This window comes from Acartia tonsa, chromosome 5 (genome assembly GCF_053477335.1).
Source record: "Acartia tonsa isolate MP-2025a chromosome 5, ASM5347733v1, whole genome shotgun sequence".
In the NCBI taxonomy this organism is placed as follows: Eukaryota; Metazoa; Arthropoda; class Copepoda; order Calanoida; family Acartiidae; genus Acartia; species Acartia tonsa.
Genome location: NC_137264.1, coordinates 28,554,302 through 28,576,318, shown reverse-complemented (window position 1 = coordinate 28,576,318; position 22,017 = coordinate 28,554,302). Strand labels below are relative to the sequence as shown.

The 22,017-nt window shown below is 32.4% G+C and overlaps 2 protein-coding genes across 2 annotated transcripts; both read right to left on the bottom strand.

Moving 5' to 3' along the window:
- Position 1: 1 nt before the first annotated feature.
- On the bottom strand, positions 2-1,645 carry LOC145320085 (uncharacterized). Its single transcript, XM_080162527.1, has 4 exons — positions 1,466-1,645; positions 1,053-1,254; positions 829-875; positions 2-417 (listed from the first exon to the last, which is right to left on the bottom strand). Exons 2-4 carry the CDS (start codon positions 1,250-1,252, stop codon positions 2-4), a joined length of 663 nt encoding a protein of 220 aa, XP_080018653.1. The 5' UTR covers positions 1,253-1,254; positions 1,466-1,645.
- A 1,361-nt stretch (positions 1,646-3,006) lies between these two features.
- On the bottom strand, positions 3,007-21,830 carry LOC145320084 (uncharacterized). Its single transcript, XM_080162526.1, has 11 exons — positions 21,609-21,830; positions 20,816-20,901; positions 18,785-18,907; positions 17,399-17,461; positions 12,941-12,993; positions 12,555-12,619; positions 10,575-10,643; positions 9,270-9,339; positions 5,118-5,193; positions 3,810-3,877; positions 3,007-3,092 (listed from the first exon to the last, which is right to left on the bottom strand). The coding sequence occupies exons 1-11, from the start codon at positions 21,828-21,830 to the stop codon at positions 3,007-3,009; spliced, it is 981 nt and encodes a 326-aa protein (XP_080018652.1).
- Between the last annotated feature and the right edge of the window lie 187 nt (positions 21,831-22,017).

Sequence of the window (22,017 nt, the reverse complement as noted above, 5' to 3'; positions counted from 1 at the left end):
GTCATATAAAAGCAAGATAAAATGATCTAGAAATATTCCTTGCATCAAACAAATCTCTGTCAATATAGGTGCTTCTTGTGGATAAGAGATCCTCATTTGATAAATACACTGCTGTGGCACCTATATTTTCTAATCCCTCTGAATTGTTTTCCTCACCAGACTCATAATCAGCAGGTGCAACTACTTCTTCTGTATCATTATTGTCTTCTTCCTGAGAAACATAAACAGCTTTCTCTTCTAAAATTTCTGTTTCTTCATTACTTTCAAAGTTAGTTTCTATGAGATTGTTTACACGTTCTTGCTCGGTGACTTCTGGAGCTTCATTGGTTCTAGGTGAGGACTCTGCACTAGATTTATAATTGGTTGATGAGTCATTATCTGTCTCAGCTATCTGCTCCTCTATTTCACTTTGCTCTTCTAAATCAAAACAGTCTTTAGAGATATTTTTTAATCAGTTTTATTCTTTAAAATACTACGTCTGTATGCCACTGTATTTGTGAAAGTATTCTCTACATAGTGATAATGCCCAATTCACTGTAGAAGGTGAGGGTATGCATTTCACTAAACCCCCCATCTTATTTTTAAAATTGAAAATGAGAGAGTGGGTAGTTTTTTTTTATTTATTCGTGTATCACTTTAGGTTAGGTTAGTTAAGGTAATAACATGTACTGGGTAGCCCCGCAGTTTTAGGGCTGTCGCAAGTGTTAAGTATTAGAATGAAGCTACCATCATCCTTTTATTTCAAATTTATTTCAAAAATAAGGTGGATGTGTCAGTGCTCAACACGCACTTTGTGTGAAAGCACCATAGTCATCTATTATCTATTACCTGTAGAATCAAAATTGTTTGTTGGCTCCACAATTTTCTTCTGTGTTCTTAATAAGGATAATTCAATGAAAAAATAATATATTATCATACAAAATAACATAGCTGAGAAAAAAGCCACAAGAAACATAAATTGTAGGAAAAAATAATAATTTCATGAATTTATCAAAGGTTCATATAAAATGGATGGAGGTTAGATTAAATAAAAAATAAAATAAGTAATCCACCTGACTTTAACATCTGAAAGTAGGTCTGGAAGTTTTAAATTTTCATATGATGTTTCTAGGGATATTTTTGACTTTCTTCCTCTTTTACTTTGTGTAGTTGTACTGTTTAAGTAATGTGAATGATTTTCTTCAGGGGAATGTAGTCTAGAGTTTTTCTCTCCATGAAATGTTTGTGCTCTTTGCAAAGATTTTGATCGCATTCCTAAAATGAAAAAAAACTATTAATATTCTAGGGATATGAACATTATATTTAAATGAAATAGTAGCAAAATATTAGAGGGGGTTAAAAAGGTGGAAGATTGGAGTTACATACTAGTCACAAATGAAATATGGTTGCTGCCAACCTCAATTGTATATTTTAGAGTAACTTTGCTAGGGACTTTTAAGCTTAGAATTTAGATAACTTTTCTTACCTTTGATTCTTTGCTTATTTTTCTGCTGTGTATACAAGAATTCATTGTCGGTTTTATATTCAGGCAAATAATCTATTTAATAAACATTACATAATAGATTTGGTTATGTTAGGTTAGATAAAGACAGAATCCTGTCAGACAAAGATTTTATTCTATTTTCTAGAAGAATTAGGTGTAATGATATTTATGGCCGTTTGATGTGTTGGAAAAATTATAATTGCAAGATATATTGATATCGTTTTTTAAGAGATAACAAAGAGACATATTGTATAAATCTGTGAATAGTGAAGGTAAATCCCAGACCGGTTATTGGTTCAAACATTTTACAGACTTGAGTACGTAAGGGCATAATTTTTTTATTTCGTACGCCTTTATGAGTATCCTATAAATTGTTGAGTTTCTTAGGATAAATTTGCTTTTCTTTGATAAATTATATTGTGTAAAACGTCTTCCCTTGTATAATGTGAAGCACATGACAAACCAATAATAAGTTAGTAGTGAATAGTTGAATTTCTTAGGATAAAGATTTCTTGAATAGATCTCGCAAATAACAAAAAATTAGATATATTATGTCTATTGGTGTTTGATATATTCAAAGTAAACATAAATTATAAATAAATATATGTCAATACCAACCCATAATAGTCGTGAAAATATTTCACAGTTGGAAGCAACAAACAAAGTCTTACTATATAAAAAAAATCATATTCTCCCCTTATTTTTAAATAAATTGAACATAAGAGCAGCAAGGAGCATAGGCGTCCAAGGGGGAGGGGTAATGGGGCGATTACCCCCCCCCAAAATTTTTTTCATTTTACTCCCCCCATTTAAAATTTACCCCTACCCTGGGGGTGCCGTAGGCACCCCCAACCATTTAGGAGGGACCCCTCCCCAAACAATTTTGGGGGGGTAAATACCCCCCCAAAATAAAAAATCTGTAATAAAAAAAAATTTTGCGCGCTTCACGCGCATTTTTAATACTATATATTTAATAAAATTTAAATTACCCCCCCAAAAAAATTTTACCCCGGGGGTAAATTTTGGGGGGGGTAAACTAAATTTACCCCTGCCAACAGGTTTCGCAAATTTTACCCCCGGGGTAAAAATTTTGGGGGGGGGGTAAAAAAATTTGCGGCGCGCTTCGCGCGCCATTTTACCCCCCCCAAAAACGATTTACCCCCCCCTTAAAAAAATTTTACCCCCCCCAAAATAAAAAGCTTGGACGCCCCTGGCAAGGAGGATTATTTTTTTTGCTAGGTTAGATTATATTGGGAACAAGTTAACACCACAGGGGTTCATCATAAAGAAAAAATAAATTCAGTTAACATTCTGCTACTTCAAGAAAGTTAAATTAATAATAAAAATCTTAAACAAAAATATTTGCATTTGTACTATTTTCATGGCAAATCCTATTATACGAAATTTAGATTCAATTTAGAAAATATATTTTATATCTCCTAACCTAAAATATATAAGGTACTTTCATTAAATTAATCCTTTGGTATGTTGACTTATTACAGACTAGAAATACATAATAACACCTAACTGTAACATATGTTTATTTTTCCTGCATCAAACTGAGAATATTGGAATATTTCTTTCTCTCTCTTCTTGGAAAATCTGTATTCTGAATCAGAAGCAATGTAAATAATACCAAAAACAGGCTAATTGATTTATAACAAGGACGAATTCTTTCAATAGAAGCAAAGTATTTGATAATGATAAGCTTAAGGGAGTAAGGGAGGGGACAATAGGCAATTAATTCAATTTAATAGTTTCCTCCATGCAAACCAGATTTATCCAGAAAGTCTTGCTAAATCCATCACGAACACTTTGGGCAAGTCCCCAAAGTTTGAGACGTCTAAAATATTGAATATTCGATCCCTCCCTTACCCCCTGAACTAGACAGAAATTCAGCAGTGTCAAAATTAGAAAAATAAAAAAAATATAACAAAAATGTAAGAAACAATTTTTTGTCTGAAACACAGACACGACTTTTATTGGATATTATTGTCCTTTAAAGATCATATTCACTACAAAAAATTAGAATTTTGATCTAGTTTATCGGAGCAAGAAAAGTTGATTAAAAATATCAAGTATAGAAAATAAACTTGGGGAGGAGGTGGATTTCTCTTGGGGGGTTGGTGAAACCTTCTCCCAAATTAGGTATAAACCATCCCAGCAACTATAAGAAGCTACGTTGTAAAGGGGAACCATATAAATTCAGCGGTTAGCGAATTCCTTCAGTACAGATAGAGACACCGATATCCTATTACTTTTATATAAGTATGATACAAAGTTTAAACTATTGACCTAAATTGACCTTTTTAATGTATAGTGCTACCTGGAAAATGAAATTGTGACCTGTCAAGGTCCAGATAATAATCTTCGGATAAACTCTTTATCTTTGGCCTGCAATTCAATAAGGTTTTATTGTAAAAATATCAAAATTATTTAAAATCGGACCATAAGCACCAAAGTTATTTGGAAATCTGTTGTAAATATAATATCAAAGAAAAAGCTGCTTAAAAGCAGTCTGAAAGCCGTGGGTGTAAAAATGCTCCATAATGATGGGTATGGAAGTTTCAGCTGTCTATCTGTATTCATTATTCTGTTTTTATCAACCATCCTAATAAACATTAATATAAACTAATTTTTTTACATAAACCTTTTTTCATTAGAAATTTGAATTTAAAGAATTTAAATTGGACTTGAAATTCTTTGCAAAAGAAAAAAGGATGGGGACACACAAAGATTACATAATAAAATAAGTTCTAATTTAGACTTTAGTAGCATGCAGTAGTTGGGTGTAATGGGGTGTCAGCACCCCTCTTATTAATAGAATTGGGGAGGTCTGCGGACCCACAGTTCATTAATAAAAAGTAAAACAAGGATGACAACATCCATAAGTAGCGAAGCTTAAAAAGTATGGATAAATATCAGGAAAAAATAAACTATAGAGCAGTTTCATAAAAAACATTAAACTAAAAAAATCACAAAACCTTGTAAGATTTACAACGTGAAAATCTAGGAATCGGTCTAGCACCTCAACCAATAAGCAAATATTAATGAAACTCTGTGGGAACATGTAAATTGTTAACTTATTTAATTCCTAATCGAATAGGAGTAAAGAAAATCATAAAAACTTAAAATCTAGGAATCGAACTAGCACCCCAACCGATAGGCAAGTATCAATGAAACTTAATTTAAGTATGCAGAATATTAAGGTTTTAACTCCCTTAAAATTTCAGCCGCTTATCTTGAATAGGATTTGAGAAAATAAATCTTTGAAATGTCGGAATCGATCTAGCACCCCAATTAATTGACGAATCTTAATGAAACTTGGTGAAAATAACATATTTAATCCCTGAAAATTTGAGACTTCTATATTTTATAGGAGGCGAGAAAATCATGTTTCCCACACTTCGTGACTAACGGACGGACGGCATTTCGAATTATAGAGTAGCTTCGCTACTAAAAAGATTACAGATTGACATTTTTTTCTTCCAAATATAAAAAAAACCTAAGAGGGTTTTATCCGAAAGTGCTAACATCATAATTTGTATAATAGTTTACTATAGAAATGTACGCTTAAATTTCAGTCTTGTAAAAGAATTCAATTTCATTTTATTTTCTGATGCACTTGACATACCTTGCAGTTTTTTTGTATGCCTCCCGAACAGTTGAATAATTCTCATCCTCACACAGAAAATATACAGGCTCTCTTTCTACAAGAATAAACAATCCCATACAATATGCTCAAGTAATTTGATGTATTTGTCCATTAAAATATCTTAAACAGCCTAACTAATCACTCCATAGGCTATTTAGTAGTTGGGTAGTAAAGCAGAGAAAAGGCTAATACATATTGAAAGAAGATATACATATAATAATTTTAAATATTTAAATTTCTAAATGAAAAATTAAAAACAAAAATTGAGTTGTGATCATTCATTGCAAATTATAAAAGGCTGTGACAATATTTTATAAAAAGGATTTGGTTTGGTTAGTATTAAAAGAGTCAAAGAAGGCGTATCAACTTTTTCACTTTTTATTTAAGATAGCTAGCCGGTTCTTTTAGTAAGTAGTAGATGTAAAATTTTTGATAGAATTCAGATATGCAATCGGTATTTTTGTAGACCTTTTATTTTTTAAGTAATTTAAGTTTTTTAAAAAAATAATTAAGTCGGTTTTAAGGTACTAAAACGCAACAAAATAAAAGAAGAAAATGGCCAGTATGAACAAAAATAGTAAGATCTTTAATTTGACACCTTACTTTTAAAATTCTGTTGAGTAATTATTGAAGAAATCAATTTTTTTAGCCTCGGTTTAATCAAAACTTTGAAGTAAAATATAATCTCCCACAGGCATAAAAAATATGGGTTCATATATACCTTTAGAATCAGAAAAATATTACGAATCCATTGTAAGCAAAATTGAAAAAAGTAAAAAAATAAAAATAATAAAAATGGCCTAACGTTTTATTTTTTACAGGTAACACTTAATTGTAACTATTAAACTAGCCAATCATAAGTCTCAAAAATTGACTAATCGGGAAGCTTAACCTCAAAACCTCAACCAATAGAATTGACAAAAAAAAAGGATAATGTTCATAGAATATATACAATAGATACTACAATGAAAATAGTGATACTTACATAACATGTAAAGAACGAAAAATTATGAACAAATATGCTTCAATCTGTTTATAAACTTCAAAACAATGCAGTTAAAAATGCTTTATTGTTTCTTGTGTTTAAAAAATATCTGTTACATTGTATGTATATTTATTTAGGTTTATTTCAAGTTTCAAGTTTTCAAGTTGTTCAACCCTTTAAAGCCGAAAATTATGATTCTTAAAATAAACTTATATTTTTTATTATAGTTTTATAAAACTTTTTCAATTTAGCTTACAATGGATTCATAATATTTTTCTGATTCTAAAGTTATATATGAACCCATATTTTTTATGCCTGTGGAAGATTATATTTTACCTCAAAGTTTTGATTAAACCGAGGTTAAAAAAAATTGATTTTTTCAATAATTACTCAACATAATTTTAAAAGTAAGGTGTCAAATTAAAGATCTTACTATTTTTGTTCATACTGGCCATTTTCTTCTTTTATTTTGTTGCGTTTTAGTACCTTAAAACCGACTTAATTATTTTTTTAAAAAACTTAAATTACTTAAAAAATAAGAGGTCTACAAAAAAAACCGATTGCATATCTGAATTCTATGAAAAATTTTACATCTACTACTTACTAAAAGAACCGGCTAGCTATCTTAAATAAAAAGTGAAAAAGTTGATACAACTTCTTTACAAATATTTTGATTACCTAATTGTCTTTTATTGTTATTTGAAATAAATTTTCTAGATTTTAATTTCAGGATTTAATTAAATCAATTGTATTATATCCTGAAACAAATTAACAATCATACATGTTGGGGAGGGGAGGCGGGGGTGAAATGGGTGGCATATCTGCCCCCCAACACCCATATCCTATATGTAAAATTAAAACCATGAAGAATTTTACCGCCGTGACACCACTATTTTCTATTAAAAACGGCGATAACTGTATATTAGTAACAAAGCTGCAAAGCTACCCTTAGTTCCTAAAATTAACAAACTATAAAGTTATATTTTAATGTACCATAGTATTAGGAAACAAACAGCTTGGTTTGTTACCACCAAAAATAGCCTTTTTCAAATGATTCTAGAGTTTCAATAAAAAATTAATAGTCAGGGATGTAACCTGTCCTGACTCCTACCCCTATTATAAATTGAACCATGAATGTATTAAAAATAATCAAAAAGAAAATATTTGAGGTTGGCTAAAGTTAGGTTTGTGTTAATAATGCAGCTTCTAAACTTCATTAAACTTTCTTTTCAAGTTTTATTAATTTTAAAACTTTCTACTTTTTCTGTGCAACATGTTACTTGTACTTGGCAGATTTTAATCTTACTATCGTGATACAAAATTACATCCTTATACAAAAGTAGTAAGCTTTTTTGTGTGTAGCAATAGATCTCGATAAGCGCTAATACGATATGGTTCTTCTTTATAGTGAATCTTCTTATAGGTGTTGAGGTGGTTTTAGGCTGTTTTATTTTTATAGATAAAGTCTAACACTGTTAGGATGTCTCTATCTCTATTTGTGCCTTTACCGTAAGATCTCCCTAACCGCTGCTTATAGATCCATGGAAGATTTACAACTGTTTGGGGGAGAGTACTCCCAAGAGAAATCGCCCCTGAAAAAAATGACCTCTTTTTTTCCCCATACCAATTTTTAAAAGCGAAGCTTTTCTATAATTAGGGTCGGTCCGTCCGTACGTCCGTCTGTCCGTCACTCCGTACGTCCGTCCGTCCGTCCGTAACGGATAGCTTTTTTCGTTAATTTAGGCACGTTAGAATTGTCCTATCGATTTCAAACTTTGCATGGTGATTCCTGTAGTAGTTAGGTACGATTTAGAAAGCGTAGCAACTCTATAATCATTACCAAAATGTCCGTACGTCCACTTTAAACATGTTGATTTTTTTACTTTTTTAACAACTAATTTTTATATGATCTAATTATCCGATTGATCTGATTTTTTGTATACTGATTCCTGGGACATCAAAGTACAATATTATAAGCGAAGCAACTCTATAATTAAGTCCCAAAAATGTAAGTATGTCCTTAAACATTATTCTGTATCAAGCAGTTTTTCAACAAATTCACTTACAATATTGCATTGACTCTTATACATTTATATTCTGATTATTCAGTTCTGACACTATACAAGTGTTAATATCCGTTTGTCCTACCATGTCAGCGCTTCGCTTTTATGGATGTTGTCATCCTTGTTTATAAACAAATATCTTTTTATAAAGATAAATTGGTCGACTTGTTCCTCCCCCCCTCCCTCCTTCTATCACTTGCCCCCAGAGTTATTGTATGTATGTACATATGTAGCCCTGATTCTCTGAAATTAGGATTCAGATGCACACGGAGAATGAAGGTGAGAATCCTTTGGCCAATCTTAGATTAGTAAGCTTCGCGCACAGCTAGGTGTATTCTATGTTACGTTATAAGCTGACCCGCAATTCTCATGGAAACAACTCAATTATTACATTACCCTGGCCTAGAGTTTCGGACTAGTTATTATGAAAGCAATTGGTAAGTAAGACTCTTGACTAAGGCCTCATTTTTATCCACTTGAACGATTAAGAATACAATGTAACCCTCTTTGTAATTTAGTAGCTTCTATTTTAAAGTAGTAATTTCTTATTGTTTGTTACATCACAATCTTCTGAATCAAGAAGGAATAACAGGCAATTAAGATCAGATTTTGTACAGTTCATATGCAGTAAAATATTTTTAAGAAAGTTTATTTAATAAAATTAGAAATCTTGAAATCAATATATGCATTATCGAAGCACGGGGTATTTGTCACTAAAGAAAACTTTTAGATTTCCAACCCTACAAGTGAAATATCCAAAATTTACAAACTTTACAAGAAAAAAGCATGTTTTTTTATACATCAAGATCATATGATGAAGTAACACCCAAAATACAACTAACCCTTTGATTGCTTTACCCTAGTCTGGATTTCTGGAAGTCCTAACTATTCATAAGTAACTGAGTTACAACTGTTTATGGGTCTAAATATTCTACCAAATCTTATTACTAATGTCACGACCCTGACATAGCAGATGTAGGTATCATATTTAACACCTCTACACAGTATGTAATGGTATGGTCCTTGAAATCTACTCCGACAGCAAGCCGACACGTTAAAATTCCGCTAGTGCAGTAAAATTACCTGTTTGAAAAGATGTATATAAATCATCATCCGTGGACGTTTCTGAATCTTCAGTGGGATATGTGTCCCTTTTAAAAGGTTCATTTTCAACAACTTTTTGTCTATCTGTGTGTAGTGAATGATCTCGCTAACTGTCAGACCGATATGATCCCCTTTATAATGAAACATCAAACAAGTCCAGGGAAGGCACCCCCAAAATCCCAAGATATTTCAATGGAAAATTATAACTCCAATTAAATTTTACTTAAAAAAACTTATTTAAAAATAAATGGTTAGCCTATCCCCCTACCCTCAAAGTGCGATCCTTCAGACCTCTATTTGCATATCCGCTAGTAGATGATATTGGTTATTCTCAATAGTGCAAAAGTCTTGCGAAACGTACGTAGAAATGTCGAAGGTTAGATTATTTTTATGGCCAGGTTATGCCAGTTCTAATAAGGCTATTCGGCTTGTCGTTTGGCTTTAAGCAAGCATAATCTAAAGTTCAATGTGACCAACAATGTCATTATTTGTATTCTCGATTTAAATCAACATATGATATCCTATTATATGAAGTATTAAGGTTTTCTTTGTCTAAAGCTTATGACCTCGAAAAATTCTGGTCCAAATATGATGTATTTTTCAGGAAAGCGTTTTAAATGTCTTGGGATGGTTTTAGGCGTTTTTTACCTTCCCCACCCACCACTAGAGGCCAGGGACAAACTATTTATTTAAAAGTTATGTTATTTTATTGCGACTTCATCGTAGGAAAACCAAATATATATTTAATTTCTATCTTGTTACTAATATAACATTTTTTCTTCTTTATATAACTACAGTAAAGTGCTTACTCATCAAAATAAATTTTTAGTCCATGGAAAAATATCATTATTATTTATATATCGTAAAGCTATATTATATAATTTGTTGGTTGACTTTGCATATAATTACTCACCCTTAACGTACTACTTTAATGGCGAAATTCTCTACAATTTGAAATGTCCTTCTGTTTATATTTATCATATGAAGGAACCTTTAGAAGTCTTATTGTAAAACAAAACAATCTATTCACTGATTGGTGAGTTGTTTTGCTTCTGAAGTACAAACAGATATCCTACTCCTAGGAGACACGGAAAGTGTCATGTGTTATGTCATAAAAATACGTCTAAAAATGAAAGGATGAGAGGAGACCTGGGAAATTAAACACCTAAAAAAGAGATAGCTTTATGCGAATTTTTATGACGTCACACATGACACTATCCATATCTTCACATCCTATGTATCATGTCATGATAGAAAGTAAATAATGAATAATGAAATATTCCTAGGTTCAATTCTGTAGGTGGATTGGTGTTTAGAGTCTTCCTTCAGTCTCGATAACTTCTTTGCTTCTCTCTAGAATAAAAATAAAGTATGTTCAACAAGGATGAAAACATCCACAAAAGCGAAGCCCTGAAACGGTAAGACAAACAAACGTTAACACTCTTAGTGTGTCAGTCTTAACAAAATTATAAGTAAATTTGTTGCAAAAATTCTTAATTACAGGATACTGTTTAAGGACATACTTACATTTTTAGGACTTAATTATAGAGATTCTGTACTTATAACATTGTACTTTGATTTAGTAGGAAACATTCTTCCAAAAATCAGATAAATAGGATAATCATAACATATAAACATTTGTTGACAAAAAAGTAAAATAGCAACAGGTTTTTTCGGTAACGATTACAGAGTGGCGTTGCTACAAAAGACCAACTCTACAAAAGACCAACACCTACAAAAGACCAACTAGTCGGTTCTACAAAAGACCAACGCCTACAAAAGACCAACTCTACAAAAGACCAACGCCTACAAAAAATCTTAGAGCTGGAAGGTCTATAGCTGAAAATGGTGTACCATTATATCTGTATTGATAAAATTGAATAATATAATGAATAAAATGAATGCTTTAAATAGATTATAAACGACACAATTACGAGAAAAAAATTTAAATTATTTTTTTGTATCAATGTAATGAAATAATTGTTTGAAAATCTCTGAAAAATTTTAAAATCTTCCAATTTTAATGATAAAATCTACCAATTTTAATGATAAAATCTACCAATTTTAATGATAAAAATCATTTCTCTCAAACATTTTGTAACGAATGGTTATCCTTTCTATGAAATGGCAGAAACGGCACTGAAACAAGCTGTTTTTACTATATCCAACAAGGAAAAAAGAATCCTGGAGGACGAAAATCGCAACAAATACTTGAAAATAAGATCTAATCCCAAAGGAGATACTACTTACTGGGTCTGCCTGCAAAAGAAGACTCAAAAATGTACAGTCATTGCAATTACAATAACCAAGTTCCAGCAGTGTGTAGCTGGCACATACACATATTCCAACCCTGGAAGGAAAGACAGGGCTCAGGCTGGCCGAGATGAAGGCAGCCATGGCAAATTACAAGCGCGCCATCATTACTGAATACATGTTTGGACCTAAGCGCTGGGGGGACATCTGAGATGCCAGTTTATTACATCAGAATTGTAAAAATTATTTGTATGTATTGTATGTGCTTCTATTACTAAGTAAAATGATTATGTTTTACTGTATTAATAAATTTGATATATATGTGTTGGTCTTTTGTAGGCGTTGGTCTTTTGTAGAGTTGGTCTTTTGTAGACGTTGGTCTTTTGTAGAGTTGGTCTTTTGTAGGCGTAGGTCTTTTGTAGAGTTGGTCTTTCGTAGGCGTTGGTCTTTTGTAGAGTTGGTCTTTTGTAGCAACGCCCAGAGTGACGTTGCTACAAAATCATACCTGACTGTTATAGAAATCATGTAAAGTTTGAAATCGATTGGACCTAAATTCTAACCTGTTTAAATTAACGAAAAAGGGCTTTTAAAAACATAAGACTGTCAAATAACTGTAAATGTAGCACAGTTCTCTTCTTATATCAATTAAGCAGCATAGTTTAACTAGAACAACCCAATCAAAATAATGCTAATTATTTAATGTAGACAGTGACTGCAGAGGAGGTGCACGAAGCGCATCAGAAAATGTTGACACTCTTCTTTATTCAAAATCGAGAGAGGTGTTTTACAAGACCGTGTGTTTTAGTGTCATGGGGTTAAAAACACCCTTTTTGGTGTCAAACCACCCACTAAAAAAGCGTCCTTGAACTAATAAATTGACGCACGAAGGAGTGTATCCTGGTGGGTGTAGACGCTTTTAAAGTTGGGTGTGGGGGGGGGGAGTTACAACCCCCTTTATTTTTCCCGTCTCTAAACCAAAGTAATTAAAGTACTAAATTTAATAATTTTTACCTTATTGTAAGTACTTCCATAGCCTTTTTGTTCAGATTCCTCTAAATCTACCCACATCATACATCCTTCGGTAAGATATAAAACCAAAAGAAATTAAATTTATTAGATGTGTAGAAATTAAAATATTTATAAAAAGTCACAATGATAAAATGAGGATAAAAAAGCATGATAAAGATTGGCTGGGTAATTTTATACTTTTTCCTCTTTCCTTCAGTTCAACAAACGACAAAAACCCTAGAGTATTACAAAGATTAATTTTTTGAAAATTTTTTTTGTGGTCCTTATTTTAGATTTAGAGGCTAAAAGCTAGTCAGGTGTTAGGGGGGGGGGGGGGTATTAATATTATGAAGTTTACCAAGATTTTAAAGCATAGGAAAAATATTTACCTGCTTCCTCATTACTCTTTTTAATCTGTTTTCTTGCTGCTAAATTTTCCCTCCTAATTTAAAGATAAGCTATATCTAATGCAGGGAAGAAGTGTACTATAGACTCTAAATTATACTGAAAACCAAAAGTTTATGAACAATTCCATCATTTAAGCTTAAATCTTTATGGGCCTTAGATCTTTTCATGAAAATACCCACTTTCGAATTTCAATCTTCTGCTAACCTAAAAAGTTACTTTAGGGGCCTAGAAATATATGTACAAAATTTCAGCTCTCTGTCTCTACTGGCGACCTAGCGCCAGGCATGTAAAATATCAACAGATAACGGTAGCACGGCGGTTTAAACAATATCTCAGTAATGTGCAGGTTTTCAGCTCTTCTGCATATTTCAATTTAAACACATAAGGCCAAAGATATTATATCCAAAAAATCTTTTGTCAAAGTCTACTCTAGACCTAGCGCCAGTCAGTTTTCTAAAATCATGCATTTTATACCTGTGAAAAATGAAATCGCCAGCGCTAGGTGTAGAGTAGACTTTGACAAAAGATTTTTGGGATATCATATCTTAGGCCTTATGTGTTTAAGTTGAAATATGCAGAACACCTAAATTCACCTTCCAAGCCATTCTCTAAGCATTTTAATTTTTTTTTAGAAATAACGGGATTTCAAAACTGCCTTTTGAAAAGGCCTAAAAAATATCTTTTTTTGTCCCTTTTTTCACTGTATATAGTTACAACTTATTAAGATATTATTCTCAGTTAAAAAAAAATTGGCGCTTCCAGCACCAAAACCGGCAAAAACAGGCAGTTAAACTTCTGAACCCCTACTTATCCCCCTGACAGACCCCCCCTCTATCTCGGCTCCTGTTACAGATAGAGAAGTAAAACTTGTTTCTGGTTGTTCATGTGTATTTTTAGAGAATTGCTTTTTCTAGTCATAGCGGTCAGACCGCTCCTTATCCGCTTTTTAGCATCCAGCCGCTAAATATTAAAACAGCTGTAGAGCGGCCAATTTTAAAGCTAAGAAAACCAAATTTTATGACAAATTATTATTTTTTATAATAAAAAAATACCTCTTTTGACCATCGCCGAAAAACGACAAATAACAGAAACCGCCAACTTTGGCGGTAAAACGGCCAATTTTAAAGCTAAGAAAACCAAATTTTATGACAAACTATTATTTTTTATAATAAAAAAATACCTTTTCTGATCATTGCCAAAAAACGACAAATAATGGAAACCGCCAATTTTGGCGGTGAGACGGCGGTTGTCCCTTTTTTCACTGTATATAGTTACAACTTATTAAGATATTATTCTCAGTTAAAAAAAAAAATTGGCGCTTCCAGCACCCAAACAGGCAAAAACAGGCAGTTAAACTTCTGTATCCCTACATAACCCCATAACAGACCCCCCTCTATCTCGGCTCCTGTTACAGATAGAGACGTAAAACTTTTTTCTGTTGGTTCATGTGTATTTTAAGAGAAAATTACTTTTTCTAGTCATAGCGGTCAGACTGCTTCTTATCCGCTTTTTAGCATCCAGCTGCTAAATATTAAAAAAGCTGTAGAGCGGCCAATTTTAAAGCTAGGAAAACCAAATTTTATGACGAGCAATTATTTTTCATAACAAAAAAAACGACAAATAACGGAAACTGCCAATTTCGGCTGTAAAACGGCGGTTGGCGGCGCTAGTTTTATCTGTTTATGATCACAATAAAGACTACATACAAAAATTGGCTGGTCTAGAGCTGATTTAGAATTCCGCTACTGGCAGCTTAAAAACGGCAAAACTACAGGTAGGAAATAAAAAATCAGTTAAAAATTGGTCAAGGAGTGGCCAAACGGTCATGGCCTTACTATTCAGGGAAGTTTATTATTACTCAAGAATTAATATATATTTTTAAAAAATTTAATTGATTTGAAGCTTACATGGACTGCCGCCACTGGCTGCGGTCAGCTGGAAACAACAGCTGATTTTTAAAAAAAATTTAATATGTCATGTAGGCATGTAAGATAAGCTTAATTTTACAATTTTAAGTCTATGAGTAAAAAAATAAATACACTGGAGCCATTCAAAGTTATTTGAAGACTAGGAGGATTATATCCTGCTGGATCATACCTGAACACCTAATTTTCATCTTATTTTTCACTAAGGTTGATTAAATATTACAAAAGTAATTACAAGAGAGTTGTCCTTACTTCTGATCTTAGAGCTTTGTCTTTATGGATGTTGTCATCCTATTTTTTGTCTGTATTTAATCACTTATTAATGTTGTCATCATTGTCATATTATTTGATAAAAATATCAATGCTTTACAAATAAAATTTATAGAGAAGATCATCTTGATGTTTTTAATAATTAGATTTGTATATTTTGATTTTGTTGTTAACCCTTTGTAGACAAATTGATAATATTTCTAAATGTTATTTTTTTTAAATTGTCTGCGTCTGGCATCTGACTAAAAATATTAATTGGCGCCGCCAACCGCCATTTTACCGCCGAAATTGGCGGTTTCCGTTACTTGTCGTTTTTTGGCGATGGTCAGAAAAAGCATTTGTTTTGTTCAAAAATAATTGCTCATCATAAAATTTGGTTTTCCTAGCTTTAAAATTGGCCGCTCTACAGCTTTTTTAATATTTAGCGGCTGGCTGCTAAAATGCGGATAAGGAGCAGTCTGACCGCTATGACTAGAAAAAGTAAATTTCTCTAAAAATACACATTAACCAACAGAAAAAAGTTTTACGTCTCTATCTGTAACAGGAGCCGAGATAGAGGGGGGTCTGATATGGGGTTAAGTAGGGATACAGAAGTTTAACTGCCTGTTTTTGCCGGTTTGGGTGCTGGAAGCACCAATTTTTTTAAACTGAGAATAATATCTTAATAAGTTGTAACTATAAACAGAAAAAAATATTATTTAGCGCTGCCAACCGCCGTTTTACCGCCAAAATTGGCAGTTTTTATTTGTCGTTTTTCGGCGATGGTCAAAAAAGGTATTTTTTATTTAAAAAAATAATAGTTTGTCATAAAATTTGGGTTTCTTAGCTTTATAATTGGCCGTTAAAAAATAATAGTTTGTCATAAAATTTGGTTTTCTTAGCTTTAAAATTGGCCGTTTTACCGCCAAAATTGGCAGTTTCCATTATTTGTTGTTTTTCGGCGATGGTCAAAAAAGGTATTTTTTTATTATAGAAAATAATAGTTTGTCATAAAATTTGGTTTTCTTAGCTTTAAAATTGGCCGCTCTACAGCTGTTTTAATATTTAGCAGCTGGACACTAAAAAGCGGATAAGGAGCGGTCTGACCGCTATGACTAGAAAAAGCAATTCTCTAAAAATACACATGAACAACCAGAAAAAAGTTTTACGTCTCTATCTGTAACAGGAGCCGAGATAGAGGGGGGGTCTGTCAGGGGGTTAAGTAGGGGTTCAGAAGTTTAACTGCCTGTTTTTGTCGGTTTTGGTGCTGGAAGCGCCAATTTTTTTTTAACTGAGAATAATATCTTAATAAGTTGTAACTATATACAGTGAAAAAAGGGACAAAAAAAGATATTTTTTAGGCCTTTTCAAAAGGCAGTTTTGAAATCCCGTTATTTCTAAAAAAAAATTAAAATGCTTAGAGAATGGCTTAAAAGGTGAATTTAGGTGTTCTGCATATTTCAACTTAAACACATAAGGCCTAAGATATGATATCCCAAAAATCTTTTGTCAAAGTCTACTCTACACCTAGCGCTGGCGATTTCATTTTTCACAGGTATAAAATGCATGATTTTAGAAAACTGACTGGCGCTAGGTCTAGAGTAAACTTTGACAAAAGATTTTTTGGATAAAATATCTTTGGCATTATGTGTTTAAATTGAAATATGCAGAAGAGCTGAAAACCTGCACATTACTGAGATATTGTTAAAACCGCCGTGCTACCGTTATCTGTTGATATTTTACATGCCTGGCGCTAGGTCGCCAGTAGAGACAGAGAGCTGAAATTTTGTACATATATTTCTAGGCCCCTAAAGTAATTTTTTAGGTTAGCAGAAGATTGAAATTCGAAAGAGGGTATTTTCATGAAAAGATCTAATGGGCCTCAATTGATTTGTGATTAATCTGTACAAAATTATATCTAACATCTTTTTCTTCTCAATGAAAAATATGTAATAAAAAACAGTTTCGGCGGAGTTGAGTAAGTCAGAGTTGTATTGAGAAACAAAAATAAATCTTTTTTTTCCCCCTAATCTCTTTGGACAATTTAACATAGACCCTTAAGGCAAATTCGTTTTTTGTTGTTTATTTATCAAATTGTTATTGACGTGAAAAGCTGATTCTGACCTGCGAGACAAATAATTTCTTTTGTTTAAAATTAAGTAAACTTGATTAGACGTTGAGTTGAGTTAATTAGGATAAAATCTGTATAATAATAGAAATTTGAGTATAATGAAAATAAATTTTAATTAATTTAATAAATTTTACCTAATATTATTTAACTCTTCTAAATAATCTTCTCTTTGTCTTCTAAGAGTTGCTGCTCCTTTCCTTTAGCAAAGAAATATTCATTGTTTAAATGCTATGTTTGCATTATAAGTTTTAGCTTCCCTTGCTCATCCTTGTATAAAAATAACTGGATTTTGATAACCGTAGGCATTAAATGGTTCTTCTTTACATTGAAGCTTCTCATTGGCCAAGGGAAGGTTATATAAATTTTTTGGGGTAACTTTCTATTCAAGCTTACTGTTTGAGTGGGTCTCTAACACCCCCTTTAGAAAGTAATTATTTTAAGAAATTGATTTCATTACTCCCCCCTCCCCCCCCCCCAAATCTTTCCTATCCCCTGATCTAGGATTTTGACTTCTCCTGTGCGGCCACATCCTATCTACGGGTTTGTATGCATCTACTTACCTTTACTTAAAATACCCTGTTCTAAAATACAGGGCTTCAGCCGCATGTAAACCTCAGAGAAATCAAACTTTTAAAATTAGATGGAAGTCTAATCCTATTCCAAATATCTTTTCTTTAAAAACTATGTTCAAAGCAGCCAAAATAATTTAAATTTGAGGCTTCTGCAAGGCTGCCGAGCCTCTGCTAAAGTAAGCATTCAATAAAAGTTCGATGGGGTGGGGGTCACTTGCAATATTTAGAAAACCACAAATACATCTTATTGAATATTTTAAATTTACTAAAATATTATAATTAATGCTATTGTTTCTTTTTTTATTTTATAAAAATCACAAAGGGTTTATAAAAAAGAGTCAACTTAATAAACGTTTTCTTTGTCGTTTTTTTCTTTTTAATCATCAATACACTCATTTTTCTCTATTCACTTGTTTTTCTTTTGTTTTCTTTCGTGAAATATATAAAAAATAATATATCTACAAAAAGTGAGATTGAATAACATGCTGTATGTATGTAACCATGATTCTCTGAAGTTAGGATTCAGATGCACACGGAGATTGGAGGTGAGAATCCTTTGGCCAATCTTAAATTGGTAAGCTTCGCGTACAGTTGATTGTATTTTTTGTTACATTTAAAGCTGACCCGCAATTTTAATGGAAGCTACTTAAATATTACATCACCCTATGCCTATAGTTTTGGCAAGTGTTCCATATTCAGCAACCCTAATTAATGACACTCTCATATAGATGAGGAGCATGGACGATTAGCATTCTAATTAATATCCTTGCATTTCTTTTCCATGAATATTTCAGAGCAATCAAAAAGCAGATGACAATAATCTACACTTAATATTAGAGATTGTTAGGTAAAACCATTTACGAGATCATACTGGATACACAAACACACTTACAAACATCCAAGACATCCAGTAACTTTTAGCACATAGGATAGTTAAAACAATCTTACTTTTTAGTCTTTCTTTTAGTTTTATCAAAACTTTGTGACCTCCTGAAAACATCTTGCATCCATTCTTGTTTGTTCTTCTTGGATGCCTTCTGCCGTTGCCAGAATTCAGAATCAACTACACCTCTGTAAACAAATATTAAAGCTGGAGTTAAATATTCTTTTGTGTATCATGAATTTTTGTACAGGAAACGTTTTGCGCTTTACGTCAAATAACTTATGGCTAGCATAAGGGGGGGAAGGGGTGAAAATTAAGCTTTAAGGGTTTCAGATGGTGCATTATGGTGAATTTTAATGTAAAATATTGTTTTACCCACCTGAATCACCCCCCCCCCCCCACCACCACCACCACACGCGTGAATATTAGGATATTTCGGTTTCGTCGTATTTAGGTTAGGTTAGGTAAATGTTAATGATTGCCCCGCAGTGTTTTTCATCTAAATGATGATACCTACCCGTCCCCTCCTAACAATTGATACTAAATTCATATCTAAAAAGTTTAGAAAAGATATACAACATACATTAGTACGGACAAAGTGGTAATAAAATAATGAGTACCGATACTTATAGAGCTGGTGCATTACTTGCCAAGTGTACCACTTTTCTGCACTACCTCTCCAATTTTGTTAATACTCTATATTTTGGTCCGTTGCGTGATTCAAGGATGTTGGATGGCCAAAAAAAGTTTCAGAGTCCCTGGATGTCTAGATATCTAGCTATCTATGAAGGTAGGTAACAAAAACTTAAAAAAACACCCATTTTTTCACAATTTAAAAAATTAATTTTTTCATCAATCTTTCATCCAACCTCTACATTTTATACACCAAAATAATCAAAATTCATGTAAAAAGCGTACATAATGCTATTTTGGCCAAAACTCTAGTTTTGCAGGGTGTCCAACAAAAAGTGTATTTTGGATATCTAGTGTAATACCCAAAATACCTGTCCAAAAAATTGTTTTTTTTGGCTTAAATCCTGTGTTTTATCTGTGGGCATATGTGGTATATAACGGTTCGGAGGACCCGGGACTATAAGGTTGTCAAATTTCACTTTGGGACAAAAATCGGTTGGATATACAAAACTTTTTACTTCAGATGAAATTTAGTAAATTAAATTGCTTAAATAAAAGTATTTCAGGGTGATCTTGATAAAACAACGCCTTTCTACCAAAAATGCCCATTAAAACCTCGGGAACGGCAAAAAACATTCAGCCTTTGGCAGTGAATAACGGCAAAACGGTTCGCCTGAGGCAGTTGATGCATAAATAACAAATGATGTGCCATGGAAAGTTCGACAAAAATAAAGAAATAGTCTATGGCCCTAAAACGACTCCTTCCTCAAAAAAAGGGGCAAAAACCACCATTTTTTAAAAACATGCACAGGGTGTTCCATAAGTGAGAAAATTTTTAAAATAGGCACATATTATTGTTATTAGTCCAAATTTGTATCTATATGACAGTTTTAGGTAACTTAAAAATAGAAAAAAAAATTTAAAAAACAAAAAAAAGTTCCCATTTTTTTTTTAAATACAGGGTGTCAAAAAAAAGTAAAATATTGATCTGGACAGAAAACACTATGGCCAAACATACTTAGACACTTAATAGAGTAATTTGAAAAAAATAGCCAATTTGGACCAATATTTAGCTCTACAGATGTAAAAATCGCATTTACAGGGTGTTCCAAAGTGAAATTTGACAACCTTATAGTCCCGGGTCCTCCGAACCGTTATATACCACATATGCCCACAGATAAAACACAAGATTAAGCCACGATCATTTATGTGAATAAAATGTATAGGTTGGATGAAAGATTGATGAAAAAATTTATTTTTAAATTGTGAAAAAATGGGTGTTTTTTTAAATTTTTGTTAGATATCTAGACATCCAGGGACTCTAAAACTTTTTTTTTGGCCATCCAGCATCCTTGAATCACCCAACGGACCAAAATATAGAGTATTAACAAAATCGGAGAGGTAGTGCAGAAAAGTGGTACACTTGGAAATTAATGCACCAGTTGCATTACTACAAACAATACCTGTAGTTTTCAGGGTTGCTTCCTATCCAATCCGGAGAGTGGTGGGTCCGTTCATTCACACTCATAAACTCATTATTGTGAGACCACTGTAACAAAAATTATTTTACATACAAAACATGGATTTGGAAATAATTTCAAAATATTGCCAACATCATAAAAAATTATGTAAATAACGTTTTCTTATTTGTTAGATTAACAACTTTGGGGACTTGAGTGTTTTTGATTGGTTGGTTTATCAAGTTAATTGTTCAAACTTTTCAACCACTAATTTTAATATATAGATTGGGTTATTTTGTGTATTAACATTGGGATTTACATCAATTTATTGGCCATTGTTGTATCCCTTTCGATCCCTTATAAAACTACATATATAGTTATTTGGCTAAACAAAATTATATATTTGAATTTGTGTTCCTGGTAATAATCTTAACATTTGTAGGCACATAGTGTAATGTAATACTAAAAAAGTATTGTTTTTTTTATAATTTCTAATAATTCAATACATTTAATCAAATAAATGTTAACTTGACTTTTACAAAGTGTTTAATCACCGATCTAGTTATTTACAAAAACTGATGAATTAAACAATCCAATAAAAATGTTGGGTAAGTCAAATATAGATGGGTCTTTAAAGGTTTATATGATTATTAAGGCAACCCTCGACAGTGGTACTTTTCTATAAAGGTCTATTCATGTCCACAGAAAGTGGGATGAATTCTAATGGATGAATACAAAACGTAGAAAAAGCTTTGATTTTAAAATATGAAACTTAAAACAGTTTTGTATGGTACACCTGTGGGGGATCATACAGCTGATTTTGTTGAACATTATTGTACGGGTTGTACGCATACTGACCACCAGCGGAGGAGTATGGGTTAGTGTAAATATTGCTGGCTGATTTGTAGGGGTGACTGTAACAATGCTGGGATGCTTGCTGGCAGTTGAGGTATTGGGGACTCGGAGTAACACGCTTGGTGTGCTGGGGGGTAAAGAATGAACTAAAGTTAAAATCCATGCTCAAAATTATCTGTATGTCCAGAAAGGTCGCGCAAATGGTTGGATTAATTTTCCTATAATTTTAAAGGAAGTTTATTATTAGTCAAGGGTAGGTTTTAGCAGGGCGGTACATCATCCATCTAAAGAGATATGGCGCCGTGAAGAAAACATTATAATGTGTATGCCTACCTTAACATATCATTTTA

What these genes read in the sequence shown, in the direction of transcription:
- LOC145320085 (XM_080162527.1), bottom strand. Translation starts at nt 1,252, where the DNA reads ATGCGATCAAAATCTTTGCAAAGAGCACAAACATTTCATGGAGAGAAA. An exon ending in CTTTCAGATGTTAAAGTCAG is followed by an intron (nt 876 to 1,052) that starts GTGGATTACTTA and finishes ATCCTTATTAAG; the next exon opens with AACACAGAAGAAAATTGTGG. An exon ending in AAACAATTTTGATTCTACAG is followed by an intron (nt 418 to 828) that starts GTAATAGATAAT and finishes GTTTTGATTTAG; the next exon opens with AAGAGCAAAGTGAAATAGAG.
- LOC145320084 (XM_080162526.1), bottom strand. Translation starts at nt 21,830, where the DNA reads ATGGATTTTAACTTTAGTTCATTCTTTACCCCCCAGCACACCAAGCGT. An exon ending in ACTAAAAGAAAGACTAAAAA is followed by an intron (nt 17,462 to 18,784) that starts GTAAGATTGTTT and finishes TCTTTGCTAAAG; the next exon opens with GAAAGGAGCAGCAACTCTTA. An exon ending in GCATACAAAAAAACTGCAAG is followed by an intron (nt 3,878 to 5,117) that starts GTATGTCAAGTG and finishes ATTGAATTGCAG; the next exon opens with GCCAAAGATAAAGAGTTTAT.